The following is a 14,980-nucleotide window of genomic DNA, read 5'->3' as shown; positions in this document are numbered from 1 at the left end:
TCAGTAATTCTCCTGCATTTACAAAGTCCCACTGTGTGAGCTGCATACATTGAAATAATGTCCACTAAAATCCACTAAATACCCATATAGAGGCATTCCATGGCCGTTGTTACAGAGTCTGCCATGTCCCACTGTAGACAGGAGTGACCTAAACCTTCCTCTGCAAATGATGGGAATTCTGACCATGACTTCATCTAATGACTTATATTTCCATTTAGTTTTGTATCATCAGCACATTTAGATACATTACTCTCTTAGTATTTGTCTAAGTCATTAATAGGCAAAGTTACAAAGAAGTAAAAAAGTTTCATTTACCAAGGATAGTGTCATCACTGAAGGGACTCTTGATTTACAAAATGGGGTTTAAAATCCTGAATGCAGAAATGTATGTTTTATTTACTTGATGGATGGATCACAGGTAAATTTACAAAAATTATGGTTATTTTTACTTGAATAACTCAATATTTTTGCTGTATACTTGATCTTGTGTTAACAGTGTGCAAGCCTGTATGTCTAAGAAATAGAGTGGCAAAGATTTCAAAATACAGTATGGACATACATTAAAGTAATGTAATTATGGAACTGGTGATAATATTTTGACACACTTACATTTTACTGGGCAAAATCCCCACTGGCCGTCAGCATAGTCAGAAGTAGTTGCACACCATAGGAGACCATCAGTTCTGCCGTCAGTTGTACAGTCTGTATACCATTTCTTATGGTACTTAAAGGGAAGTACACATGGCTGTCCGTTTGAATTTCCAAATGTTGTAAATAAATCTGAAAGAGAAACAGAATTCTAAAGAACTGCTCAGTTAAAAAACTAGAAATGTTGCTTTAAAGACCATTGGATTGTTAAATATGATTTTATAGTCCTAGTTACGCAAATGTTTCTTCTGTCGCTTCTTGAATAAATATATTTAATTGTGTTCTCTCAACTCCCATGGTACAATTTGTATATGTTAAAAAGTTTGTGATTCCTCAACTCTACCCATACAGATTCTACATCATCCAAGCCTACATCTTTTCTCGCTATTGATTTAATTTAATTTCTTACTAATAAGGCAATCCCACCTCCTCTGCCCAGCTGCCTGTCTTTTCAATAGGATGCATATCCTTGAATATTTAACACCCAGTTCTGATCCCCTTGCAACCACGTCTCCATGATGCCGACCACATCACACCTGCCAATTTCAATCTGTGCCGCAAGCTCATTTACATTATTTCTGTATACTGCATGCATTCAGATACAACACCTTCAGTCTTGTATTTACCATCCCTCTTCTCATTGTCATTCATTTATCTGGTCAGCTTGAAATTAGATTCCTGACCCTTACCAAACACTCTGTCCTATTTTGTAGTCAAAGATAATGGGAACTGCAGATGCTGGAGAATCCAAGATGACAAAGTGTGGAGCTGGATGAACACAGCAGGCCAAGCAGCATCTCAGGAGCACAAAAACTGATGTTTCGGGCCTAGACCCTTCATCAGAAAAAGGGGATGGGGTGAGGGTTCTGTAATAAATAGGGAGAGAGGGGGAGGCGGACCGAAGATGGATAGAGGAGAAGATATGTGGAGAGGAGAGTATGGGTGGGGAGGTAGGGAGGGGATAGGTCAGTCCGGGGAGGACGGACAGGTCAAGGGGGCGGGATGAGGTTAGTAGGTAGGAAATTGAGGTGTGGCTTGAGGTGGGAGGAGGGAATAAGTGAGAGGAAGAACAGGTTAGGGAGACGGGCACGAACTGGGCTGGTTTTGGGATGCAGTGGGGGGAGGGGAGATTTTGAAGCTGGTGAAGTCCACATTGATACCATTGGGCTGCAGGGTTTCCAAGCGGAATATGAGTTGCTGTTCCTGCAACCTTCGGGTGGCATCATTATGGCACTGCAGGAGGCCCAGGATTGCCATATCGTCTAAGGAATGGGAGGGGGAGTTGAAATGGTTCGCGAATGGATTAACGTCTCCAGAGTTCTCCTTTCTTTTCATTTTTTCAATGCAGCTGAACCCACTTCCACAGATGTTAACCTGCTGCTTTGTATCCCATTTGCCATTATACTTCTTACCCTTCCCTTCTTCTTGGCTTTCTAGTTTCAAGTCCTGTTGACTACCCAATTTACCCTTTTTACTAGAACATCAGTCCCAGCTCAGTTTTGCTTGTGTTATAATGCACTGCAATGTCTAACCATGTAACTGAGATTATGGTAACACATTGTTCCACAAAAACCAAAGGATTATTGACACTCCAATGACTGCTATTAACAGCATGATAAAATTAAACCACAGACGACATAATTGTTATTTTTATGGTATTTTGAGAAACAGATAATGTAAACACTTCAATCTATGCACCAAAATTTTACACACAGACAATTTACTGGCTGCAGCCCAATGCTCTACAAACAAAGATCAGAACTGATATTTGCATTGCTTAATAAAAATGAATCTGCTCAAAGATCTCTTCAATGATGGCAACATCTGTTTGATGGAATATTACCATAAACATAGTTGTTAAAATGTGTATAATGGCAGCCAGCATAACCATCCCAAGCTGATAGGAGCCAGTGTTTAATGTACCTTTGTAACAGAAGCAAGCACATACACCCCAAACTGATGTGTCTGGCATTTAATGTAGATGATGGGGCTCCCACCCTACAACTAGAGACTAGTGAGAACTCTGTATCACCTCCTTTTGAGAAACTCCCATAAACTGTCTTTTAAGCGCTTAACCCAGCAGAGGTGGACTTCCTACATGATAAAGACCTGGGGATGGAAATCCAACACCTCCACCCCTGAGAGCTGCGGGCCTCCCCTCCCAACACCGCCAGTAATTTCAGTGAGATTGGGATGAGGGTTGTTAAATGACAGTAAGAGTGAGAAGGTTCAGCAGAAGGGAAAGGGAACTAGTTCTCAAGGTGTTCATTCTGATACTGGGTCTATCAATCAGACACTGAGAGCCTTTAATTGAGAAATGTCTCTATGGATACCCACATGATAGTGGCTTAACCATTCATTGTTCATTTAAGGAACTCATTTAGTCCAAATGTAGTTGAGCCATCTGTTGCTGATAAAGTACTACTGGATGTGAGTGGGGAACAGGAACAGTTCCTTCACCAATCACCCAATTTTACATAGCACACCTACTGCTACCCTCAACATACACTTGCCAATCAGTCCCATTAGGGAACAATATAGAATTCGAGTCAAATACTATGCGAATACATCAGTAGACATTCAAATTATAAATACTATGATGGATACTGAAAATAGTAAATCACAATATACAAATTCAAATGTGCAGAAATTTCATTATGTGTTAGATACTGAGGGATAATTAGTTATGTGGCTACAGAACTTGCTCTAAGGTAGAAGACAGAGGGTGATGGTGAAGAGTTCCCTTTCAGACTGGAGACTTGTGACCAGCAGTGTGCCACAAGAATCAATTCTGGGTCCATTGGCTTTTTCTCATTTATATAAATGAGTTGGATGTGAATGTAGGAGGTACGGTTAGTAAGTTTGCAGATTAAACCAAAATTGGAGGTGTAGTGGACAGCGAAGAAGGTTACTTCAGAGTACAATGGGATTTTGATCAGATGGGCCAATGGGCAGATGGAGTTTAATTCAGATAAATGTGAGGCGCTGCATTTTGGAAAGGCAGACTAGGCCAGGACTTATAAACTTAATGGCAAGGCCCTGGAAGTGTTGCTGAACAAAGAGACCTTGGAGTGCAGGTGCATAGTTCCTTGAAAGTGGAGTCATAGGTAGATAGAATAGTGAGGAAGGCATTTGGTATGCTTGTCTTTAATGGTCAGTGCATTGAATTTAGGAGTTAGGAGATCATGTTGCAGCTGTACAGGACATTGGTTAAACCAGCATTGGAATACTGTGTACATTTCTGATCTCCCTGCTACAGGTAGGATGTTTTGAAACTTGAAAGGTTTCAGAAAAGATTTATAAGAATATTGCCAGGGTTGGAGAGTTTGAGCCATGGGGGAGGCTGAATAGACTGGAGCTATTTTCCTTGGAGTGTCAAAGATTGAGAGGTGACCATATAGAGGTTTGTAAAATCATGAGGGATATGGATAGAGTAAATAGACAAGGTCTTTTCTCCAAGGCATGAGAATCTAAAACTAGATGGCATAGGTTTAAAGGGAAAGGTGAAAGATTTAGAAGTGAACTAAGGGGTAACTTCTTCATGCAAAGGGTGGTGCATGCATGGAAGGAGCTGCCAGATGAAGTGGTGGAGGCTAGTACAATTACAACATTTAAAAGGAATCTGGATGGGTCTATGAATAGGAAGTGTTAAGAGAGATATGGGCCAAATGCTGGCAAAGGGAACTAGATTCATTTGGAATATCTGGTTAGCATGGACAAGTTGGACCGAAGGGTCTGTTTCTGTACTATAAATCTCTACAACTCTATATATATTCACTCACAGGATGTGGACATCTCTGACGAAGCCAGCATTCATTTTTCATTCCTAATGCCCAAAGGGCAGTTAAGAGTCAAACACATTGCTGTGGGTCTGGAGTCACATTTAGACCAAACCAGGTAAGGATGGCAGAAACATAGAAACATAGAAGATAGGAACAGGAGGAGGCCATTCGGCCCTTCAGGCCTGCACCACCATTTTTCACGATCATGGCTGATTATCCAACTCAGTAGCCTAATCCTGCTTTCTCCCCATATCCTTTGCTTCCATTCACCTCAAGTGCTATATCTAGTTGCCTTTTGAATACGTTCAATGTTTTGGCATCAATTACACCATGTGGAAATGAATTCCGCAAGCTCACCACACTTTGGGTGAAGAAATGTTTCCTCATCTCCATCCTAAATCTATTACCCTGAATCCTCACATTATGACCAATGGTTTTGGACACAATCACCATTCGGAACCTCCTCCCTACATCTACCCTGTGCAGTCCCATTAGAATTTTATAAGTGCCTGTGAGGCCCCTCCTCATTCTCTGAACTCCAACAAAAACAATTTCAACCTAGTCAATCTGTTCTCATACGTCAGACCTGCCATTCCCGGAATTAGCCTGGTAAACCTCTGCTGCACTCCCTCAAGAACAACAGCATTCTTCCTCATAAAAGGAGGCTAAAACTGCACACAATATTGCAAGTGTGTCCTCACCAAGGCCCAGTATAACTGCAACAACACATCCTTGCTCCTGTACTTGAAACCTTTTGCAATGAAGGCCAACATACCATTTGTCTTCTTTACCTCTTGCTGCACCTGCATGCTTACATTCAGTGACTGGTGCCCAAGGAAGCCCAGATCCCACTGCACTCTCCCCTCTCCCAATTTAGAGCCATTCAGGTAGTAATCTGCCTTCTTGTTTTTGCTTCCAAAATGAAATACCTCACATTTATTCAAATTATACTGCTTCTGCCATTGATTTGCCCACTCACCCAACCTGTCAAGATCATGCTGAAGGATTTCTGCATCTTTGTCACCGTTCACCCTCCCACCCAACCTGGTACCATCTGCAAATTTGGAGATGTTACATTTTGTTCCCTCATCCAAATTATTAATAAATATTGTGAATATCTGGGGTCCCAGCACCGAACCCCATGGCACCCTACTAGTTACTGCCTGCCAATTTGAAACAGACTTAATTCCTACACTTTGTTTCCTCTCTGCCAACCAGCTCCCTATCCATCTCAATACACTTCCTTCCAATCCCATGCACTTTAATCTTGCACATTAATCATTTATGTGGTACTTTGTCAAACACATTCTGATAGTCCAAATATACTCCATCGACTGGCTCCCCCTGGTCAACGCCCTTGGAAATTTCTTCCCTCAAGGACATCAGTGAACCAGATGGAGTTTTCCAATAATTGAGAATGGTTTTATGGTCATCATTAAACCCTTAAATCCAGATTATGTATTGAATTCAAATTCTGCCATAAGCCTTGGTGGGATTTGAATCAACGTCTCCAGAACATTAGGCAAGTTTCTGGATTAATAGCCTTGTAATAACACCACTTTCTCAATGCCCCCCTCTAAATTGCATTAATACAATAAATAACTTCTTTCATTCACTTGTTAGATAGTTTTCCATACCTTCATAATGTATCGAACAAAGATCATTTACGGTGCCATAAACTTTCCACCTGCTCCAACTTCCTGATCCTTTGTACAGCATAATATTTTTCTCATTCCTATTTCCATAGTTGAAGTAAAGGTCAGCCCCTTCAATTCCTAAGAGTGTGTCATTCCTGCATCTCCATGACTGTAGATCATTTGTTTCGTTGCATGGGAAGAGGGTTATCGGAACCCAGTTTACCTTGCTAGAAACTCCAAGGCACAATTTGAACTTGATGCTCATGATTCTCTGACCAGAAACCCATCTAAATTTCTGTGATTCAGCAGCAGGGTCACAAGTACTTGCTATCACAGACCGTTCATTTTCTGCATCCACACACTTCTTATGATCTTGATTGTATATTAGGAAGGTGTTGGGATCTGAAACATAAGCAGGAAGATAGTTACGTTTCTTTTACACCTTGTTAATTGAACTACAGTTCTAAAAAATTGCTGCTGCTTTATGACTCAAACTGATCTTGATTAAAAATGTCCATGTTTAAACTCAGATTGGAATGATTTCCTTTTCTGTTACATGCCACTAAAACACACAACTTGACTAATCGTATGAGGTTTATTTGCACAATTTATTTGCAGCACTACAATTTTTATCCACCTGGAAATTTCGGTATTTTCAAAAAGTATTTCAATAGTACCACATGTTTAACAAAATGCTGGTAGCTAGACATAATTTGAGCTACCTATTGCTGACTTATGCAAGTCCTTAGATGGATTCTTTAATTCATGTCAATCATATTTTTTACCGTGTCCTTCAACCCATCACCTGGCTGGTTCGACTTCATAGTTAACACACAAGCAAGCATAATGATATCAGGAAATAGCCCCTTAATAATGCCTGGAAACACCAATATCTTCTATAATATACTATATGCATATTTTAAGACCATTATTAAAATTCCATCTGTTAATTTTAAGAATTATGTTGATATCCTATTTGTTTGCATCTGATACCCAGAGATTGAGTGATAAATACTTTATATCTGACATTAATTTTTTCATGCTTCTTTGAAGATGTAGCCACAACCATTTCTAAAATTAAGTCAGATATATTCTTTTTAGCAAACGCTCTGATTAAAGTATATTTTATTAAATGCAAGCCTCCCTTTCATTAATAGAAGACATTTGAAGTATATCATTTTGCAGTCTATGCATAAATAAATGTGATTCAACCCTGAATAAAGAATGTATTCTGAATTTTATTTACTTTCCAAAGTAAGCTCCTGTACAAAGGAAACTTTCACAAATAAAAACTCATTCCTTGGCTTCCAAAGATAACAACAGATTCAACCATCTTCTAAAAAAGACTGAGTCTAAAATGCTTGCAAGAACTCTAACACATTGCCAGTCAGACTAAAAACAAATCTCGAACCAAAGACCAACAACCAATTGTTGCATAATGAGTAATTATTGATTCGTTGATATTTACAGCATGAAAAGAAATTGTTCAATGTAACCCACCTGTGTTAGTTCTCTGAAACAGCCATTCAATTAGTAAGAGTTTTGATATTGTTACGTTAAGCAAGCTTTATGCAAAGATAAATCCCAGCTCCAATATGCGATAGCATTCAGAGAAGGAAGTTGTTAGAGGAAACATCAATTTCTAAAATTCCATCGAGTTGTAATAAAGAGTACCACAAGAAAGAAAACATAAATAACTTACCCCCACATCTGACGGTTTGAATAAAACAAAGTAAAGCAGCAAACAGGATTCCACACATCATAGGCATTTCATTATTGTTTTTGGATGAGTAATAAGGTTTTAAACGATCTTCCCTTCCCAAAAAAACAGTAGTTGGTGATGAAGGAAACTCCTAATTAAAAGTAGCACTGACTCCTAGCACTGACTGAGCTGATAAGTACAGATGCCCAAGTGGAATATCCTGTCACATGATGGACCATCAATAACAGGAATCCAGTCAAGAAAATTTGCTTTCATCAGCTTTGTTTCATATGTATATTTCACTTCCTTTACCCTGTCACAGAGGATGTGATATGCATCATTCAGGCAGCAAATTCTTCAGACTTATTTTGATTTTTTTCCTTATTGTGATTGAAAACACTGCTCCAGTACTGTTTAAGTAGAAAATATCACCCTTTTAAGTCTCTGGAGAGTTCTGTAAATTAATTATATTTAGTGTCAGAAGTACACTCAATAATGACATAACAATGCTTTCAGAGATATATGAGTGGACAGAGGAATCTGGAATGGCCAGAAGCTCTCATCTCCTGTGAAGAGATAAATAAAAGCCTCCTGCACAATATACCACACACTCAAATTTCAAATCTGGCTACTCAACAAAATATTGTGGGCGTGGCAAAGGCAAAACGAAGCTACAAAGCTAGCAGTTGAAGAGAATCTCAAGGTTAAGAGGTGAAATAAAAATAAAAATGAATACTCACTGAATTAAGTAAAAAAAACCCAAAAGAACTGCAGATGCTGAAAATCAGAAGCAATACCAGAGATTGCTGGAAAATCACAGCAGGTCTGGCAGCATCTGTGGAAAGATATCAGAGTTAATGTATCACATCCAGTTACTTTTGAGTCCTTTTCAAATTGGCAGGCAGTAACTAGTGGGGTGTCACAGGGTTCGGTGCTGGGATCCCAGTTATTCACAATATATATTAATGATTTGGATGAGGAAACAAAATGCAACATTTCCAGACTTGCAAATGGTACCAGGTTGGGTGGGAGGGTGAACAGTGACAAAGATACAGAAATGCTTCAGCATGACCTCGAACGGTTGGGTGAGTGGGCAAATGAATGGCAGATACAGTATAATTTGGATAACTGTGAAGATAATCATTTCGAAAGCAAAACCAAAAAGGCAGATTACTACCTGAATGGCTCTAAATTGGGAGAGGGGTGTGTACAGCGGGACCTGGGCATCCTTGGGCACCAGTTGCTGAATGTAAGCATGCAGATGCAGCAGGAGGTAAAGAAGGCAAATGATATGTTGGCCTTCGTTGTGAAAGGTTTCAAGTACAGGAGCAGGGATGTGTTGTTGCAGTTGTACAGGGCCTTGGTGAGACCACACCTAGAGTATTGTGGGGAGTTTTAGTCTCCTTTCCTGAGGAAGGATGCTGTTGCTCTTGAGGCAGTGCAGTGAAGGTTTACCAGGCTAATGCCAGGGGAAGGGGGACGTTTGAGGAGAGATTGACTAGGTTGGGATTGTTTTTGTTAGAGTTCAGACGAATGTGGGGTAGTTGGGGATTGGGGTGGTGGGATCTCACAGAGACATCAAATTTTAACATGACTGGACAGGGTAGATGCAAGGAAAATGTTCCCAATGATGGGTGTGTCCAGAACCAGGGGTCACAGCATGAGAATTCGGGGTTGACAATTTAGGACGGAAATAAGGAGACATCTCTTCACTGAAAGAGTGGTGAGCCGTTGGAATTCATTACTACAGGAAGTAGTTGATGCCAAAACATTGAATATACTCAAGATGTGAATAAGTATAGCACTTTGGTGAATGGGATCAAAGATTATGGGGAGAAATCAGGATTAGGCTATTGAGTTGGACAATCGGCATGATCACAGAGAACCTCTTGCTCCTATGTTATCTGTTTTGATGTCACTCTTCTTCAGAACTGATTGCAGCTAGGATAAAGGATTTTTATGCAAAGGATAGGGCAAGGGGTGGGATAGGCAGGGGGCAAGGGTAAGGAATAAATAATCAGTGGAGATGGTGTCCAAAGAGAGACAATAATTGTTCAACAGACAAGGGTGACAGTCAGCCGAAGAGAATAAATAACTGCTAATTTGGGCTATTAATGGCTGACAATAGGTAGTGTGTAATAGCATACCATGTGATAACAAGACCTGATGTGTGAGGCTTGGGGTAAGGATATGAAAGAAGGTGCTTTAGCTTTAAATTTATTGAACTCGATATTGAGTCCTGAAGAAGGCTGCAGAGTACCTGAGCATAAAATGAGGTGCTATTTTCCCAGCTTGCACTGAGCTGCGCGGGAGCACTGCAGCAAGACTGAGACAGAGATACTGACCAGTGGACAGGATGCTGCATTGATGTGGCAGGTAATTGGGAACTTTTGTGGACAGAAATTAGGTATTCTGTGATGCGGTCCTTCGGTCTATGCTTTATTTCCCTAAGGAAGAGGATACCACATTGTGAGCAGCAAATGTAGTAGACTAGATTGTGTGGTGCAGCTAAAATGCTGCTTCACCTGAAAGGTGTGTTTGGGCTCTTGGATACAGAGGAGGGATGAAGTAAATGGGCAGGCCTTACACCTTCTGTAGGTTCAGTGGGGGCTCTTTTGCAGTTGGGGGGGGTGGTGTTGGGAAAAAAGGAAGAGAGGAGCAGTTTGGCCAGGAGTGAATGGTCCTTGCGAAAGGATTTTAGGGTTCTTTCTCCATCTATCATTTTCTGCTTAACACCCATGCCCCCTCCCCTCTTCTCCCACCACCAACCCCAGGCTACCCACCAGCCCCCAACTTCTGCATAAAAACGACTTTTACTGAGTTACCATCAGTTTTGAAAAAGGATCACTGGATCCAAAACTTTAATGCTGATTTCTCACCACGGGTGCAGCCAGACATGCTGAGGTTTTCCAAAAATTTGTTTTTGTTTCTGAACATTCACTCCGACAGCATGAATGCTACAGGAGAGAAGGTAAACCAATGTTTCGTCTAGACTTGAAACATTAGCTTGCTTTCTCTCCGTGGATGCTGCCTGACTCACTGTGATCTGCAGCATCTTTTGATTTCAGTTTAGATTCCACCATCTGCAGTAATTTGCTCCTACATGAATGTTACAGGAGCAACAGCAGCTAGGTGACCTACAAATCTGAAGACCTGTCAGCAGCGAGCAAAGGCCCAAAGCCACGAGCAACAGGGTGGACACAGTGATAGGTGCAGGAACATTTCCGCATAGAACAGAGAACAGAGAACATTACAGTGCAGTCCAGGCCCTTCGGCCCTTGATGTTGCACTGACCTATGAAACCAATCTGAAGCCCATCTAACCTACACTATTCCATTATCATCCGTATGTTTATCCAATGACCATTTAAATGCCCTTAAAGTTGGCGAGTCTACTACTGTTGAGGCAGGTCATTCTACACCCTTACTGCTCTCTGAGCAAAGAACCTACCTCTGACATCTGTCCTATATCTATCACCCCTCAATTTAAAACTATGTCCCCTCGTGCTAGCGATCACCATCCGAGCAAAAAGGCTCTCACTGTCCACCCTGTCTAATTCTCTGATCATCTTGTATATCGCTATTAAGTCACCTCTTAACCTTCTTCTCTCTAACAAAAAGCTCAAAGGAAGCATGAAATCCACTCAATTTGCCTCAATTAAATGAAGTAGAAGGCTAGATTAACCCAATGCATGAAAGCTTATCCAAAACTAGCCAAGAAAACCCTAATTGCCAAATAGGATTTTAACACTGGATTCTAGCAATGACCTCTGAATGAAGAATCCAGATTGTTGACTACATCCATAACTCCTTTGGGCACTTTTTAACTAATTACATCTTGAAATTGTTCCCTTCCCTGTAATTTTTCATGAATCCGTGGAAACGTAAATATGAGCAAAGAGGCAGACCTGTCTGCAAAGTCATAAAAAATGTTGGACTAAGCCCTATTGATAAATGAGAGTCAAATGAATTGGATCAAAAGTTTTAGGAGAATTTACATAATGTAGAAATGCCACAGAACTTCAAAGATTCCTTGATATTGCGTCTTGGTACTGCAGCTTCTAGAATATTTGGTAGATGTCTTTGAGCCCTGTGACAGTTTTTGGGACAAGATCAACAATATTGCTGGAACTTGGACCAACAAAATTTTTTTGAAAAGATTGAGCGAGTCTTGACCTGTTCAAAAATATTAGTCCATTTCCATTTATTCTGACATCACTATAGCAGCGGCAGCAGCAGCATCATCTATTGAACTGGAAGCAGTGCTGTTCCAAGTGTGGAAAAGTCTACTGTGCCTTTGCGCCATCAACAGACCCAGGTAACACAGTTGGAGCTGAAAGAACACAATAGCCTAGGCAGCATCAGAGGAGCAGGAAAGCTGGTGTTCGGGTCCCGATCTGACCTTGTTCTTCTCATTCGCCCTGGCCTGCTGTGTTCCTCCAGCTCCACACTGTGTTTTATCTGATTCCAGTATCAGCAGTTCTTACTATCATCAACAGAGCCAGAACAGGTGCTATGTTTTGAGATAGGACATGGTTTTAATATTAACATGGGCATGTGCAAAAACAAAGTAGCTGGAAAAGCCCAGTAGGTCTGGCAGCATCTGTGAAGGTGAAATAACAGAGTTATTGTTTCATGTCCAGTGACCCTTCCTCAGAAACGCATGTGAATTTTTTTCAGATCGTATAATGGGATTGCAGTTCAATATTGAAGCTGACTATAGCTTATGAGTCACTCTTCTGCACAGGAAAGATGTGATTAAGTTGCTCCCCAGAATCTGGTGATTTAGACTAAGACTCATGAGGTACAATTCATTCAGCAGTTCTTACTGAGAAAATACCAGACAGCTGAAACACTCACAAGAATTGTAAGAAATGGAATTGAACAGGAAATCTTGGACTTCATTAAGGTGGATGAAGCTTGTATATCATTAATCACTCAGAAGCTACCAGTTACTGAAGGGAAGTTACAAGAAATAAGACAAGATTGAGAATAGAATACTGATTATCTTCAAATTGGAAACATTGCCTGGAAAGATGGTCAAACTATAGCCAACATTGTAATATTACACCAGTACTTTGAATGGCCTGAGCACCTCAATCTCACTGAGGATTTACTAGTCTTTGAGATCAGGTTAGACATCCCAAAGGCCATTCCACTTGATATTCTTCAAAGTATCCAACATTACACTCCAACATCACAGCATTCCTTATGCTATAAACAGTCAGAAATGGAAGAAACCCTTATTGCCTTCTCCTTTTTTAACCATGGGAATATCTGGGAATGGAATTACTCAAGTTCAAGGGAAGAATATTCATTATTGTTATTGATTACATGAAGGATTGACACTATTTTGCAAGTATCAAAGCAGATGCAATTATGCAATTCCTCAAAGGAATTTATTTCACTCATGGGATCTTGGGCATTGAGTAGCATCAGATGATGGATCATAATTTAAAATACACTTTTTCAAAATTTTGCAGGCTAGTGTGTCTTTCTTCATGCTCATCAGCTTGTTTCACTGTCCTCACCATAAGCGGGAAGGCTGAGAGTGTGTCACAATTAGTAAGAACTTTATTTAAGAAAAATGAAGGCCTCAAGCTGGCTCTATTGAGTCAATGTTTCTTGCCACTACAGAATGAGATATTACTTTCAAGCTTACTAGGAGATTAGATATTGGAACTGCAGTTTCCATCTCCATTATACATGTGAAAACGTAAGATTACAGCACTCGGCCACAAGGTAATAAAATGGTGTGAGGAAGACCCAAGGGTCCAAGAGGCCAGAGAGTACCTTATAATGTAGGTGTTTGTCAGCTCACCAAGCTGGTTGTCCTGTGGTGTGCAGACAACTCACTACCAGTCAAGGCAACATCATCAGTGCAACCTCTAATTGAAGTGTTAGTGTTATGCTTCCTTCTGGATTTATATGAGCCTCTGGTGTGATGGTCTTGTCACTTCAGGTTCTGTTGTTTAAGCAGCGGTCTGTATACAGGGTCTATTTCAACGTACTTGTTAATGGAGTCCCTTGTATGTCTGGTCTTTGCTTGATCCAGTATAGCCACTTTGTCCCAGTCAAACTGATGGCCCTCATTGTCTGTGTGTATTGAGACAAGTGAATATTTGTTGTTCATCTGCAGTTCCCATTATCTCTGATACTATTTTAACCTCACTGCGAAGCCTCTTCCAGGGATGCCCAACCTGAAGAAGTTACCCTCCTCCCTCCGGACCAACCTCAGGGAATCTCTCTCTTCGGTCCGCCTCCCACTCTCTCCCTATTTATTCCAGTTCCCTCACCCCATCCCCCTCTCTGATGAAGGGTCTAGGCCTGAAACGTCAGCTTTGGTGCTCCTGAGATGCTGCTTGGCCTGCTGTGTTCATCCAGCCTCACATTTTATTATCTTGAATATTTGTTGTGTCCTTTTACTGCCAGCTGGCGTTCGTGTACGCTGGTCATCAGTTTCCTCCCTGTTTGTCTGATGTAATGTTTATTGCATTCACTGCATATACAGAATACCGTTCAATGAGTGCAATAAATACTACATTGTTTACTGTGGATGAGGAAATGGAAGATAGAGAATGTGGGGAAATAAATAACAACATCTTAAAAAATGTCTATATTATAGAGGAAGAGATGCTGGACATCTTAAAACACATAAAGGTAGTTAAAACCCTGGAACCTGATCAGGTGTACCTGAGGACTCTGTGGGAAGCTGGGGAAGTGATTGCTGGGCCCCTTGCTGAGACATTTGTATCATTGATTGCTGCAGGTGAAGTGCCGAAAGTCCAGAGCTTGGCTAATGTGGTGCCATTATGTAAGAAAGGTGATAAGGAAAAACCAGGGAACTACAGACCAGGGAGCCTGACCAAGGGTGGGCAAGTTGTTAGAGAGAATCCTGGGGGATTGAATTGACACGTATTTGGAAAGGGATGGACTTATTAGGGATAGTCAACATGGCTTTGAGCATGGGAAGTCAGCTCTCGCTAATTTGATTGAGTTTTTGAAGAAGTAATGAAGAGGGTTGATGAGGGCAGAGCAGTGGATGTGACCTATATGGATTTCAACAAGGATTTTGACAAGGTTCCTCTTAGTAGACCGGCTAGTAAGGTTAGATCACATGGAATACAGAGAGAACAAGCTATGTGGGTACAGAACTAGTTTGAAGGTAGAAGACAGAGAGTGGTGATGGAGGGTTGCTTTTCAGACGGGAGG

The 14,980-nt window shown here is 40.8% G+C and overlaps 1 protein-coding gene across 1 annotated transcript in view; it reads right to left on the bottom strand.

The window, feature by feature from the left end:
* The window catches only part of mrc1a (mannose receptor, C type 1a), a 137,214-nt gene extending 129,253 nt beyond the window's left edge, over window positions 1–7,961 (bottom strand). Inside the window, exons 1-3 of the mRNA XM_059638721.1 lie at window positions 7,770–7,961; window positions 6,068–6,469; window positions 610–780 (exon numbers count right to left, since the gene is read on the bottom strand). Coding sequence (XP_059494704.1) covers window positions 610–780; window positions 6,068–6,469; window positions 7,770–7,836 — 640 coding nt within the window. The 5' untranslated portion in view covers window positions 7,837–7,961. The remainder of the gene's footprint in view (window positions 1–609; window positions 781–6,067; window positions 6,470–7,769) is intronic.
* Window positions 7,962–14,980: the final 7,019 nt, after the last annotated feature.

This window comes from Stegostoma tigrinum, chromosome 2 (assembly GCF_030684315.1).
Source record: "Stegostoma tigrinum isolate sSteTig4 chromosome 2, sSteTig4.hap1, whole genome shotgun sequence".
Lineage (NCBI taxonomy): Eukaryota > Metazoa > Chordata > Chondrichthyes > Orectolobiformes > Stegostomatidae > Stegostoma > Stegostoma tigrinum.
This window is presented reverse-complemented; position numbering and strand designations above follow the sequence as displayed.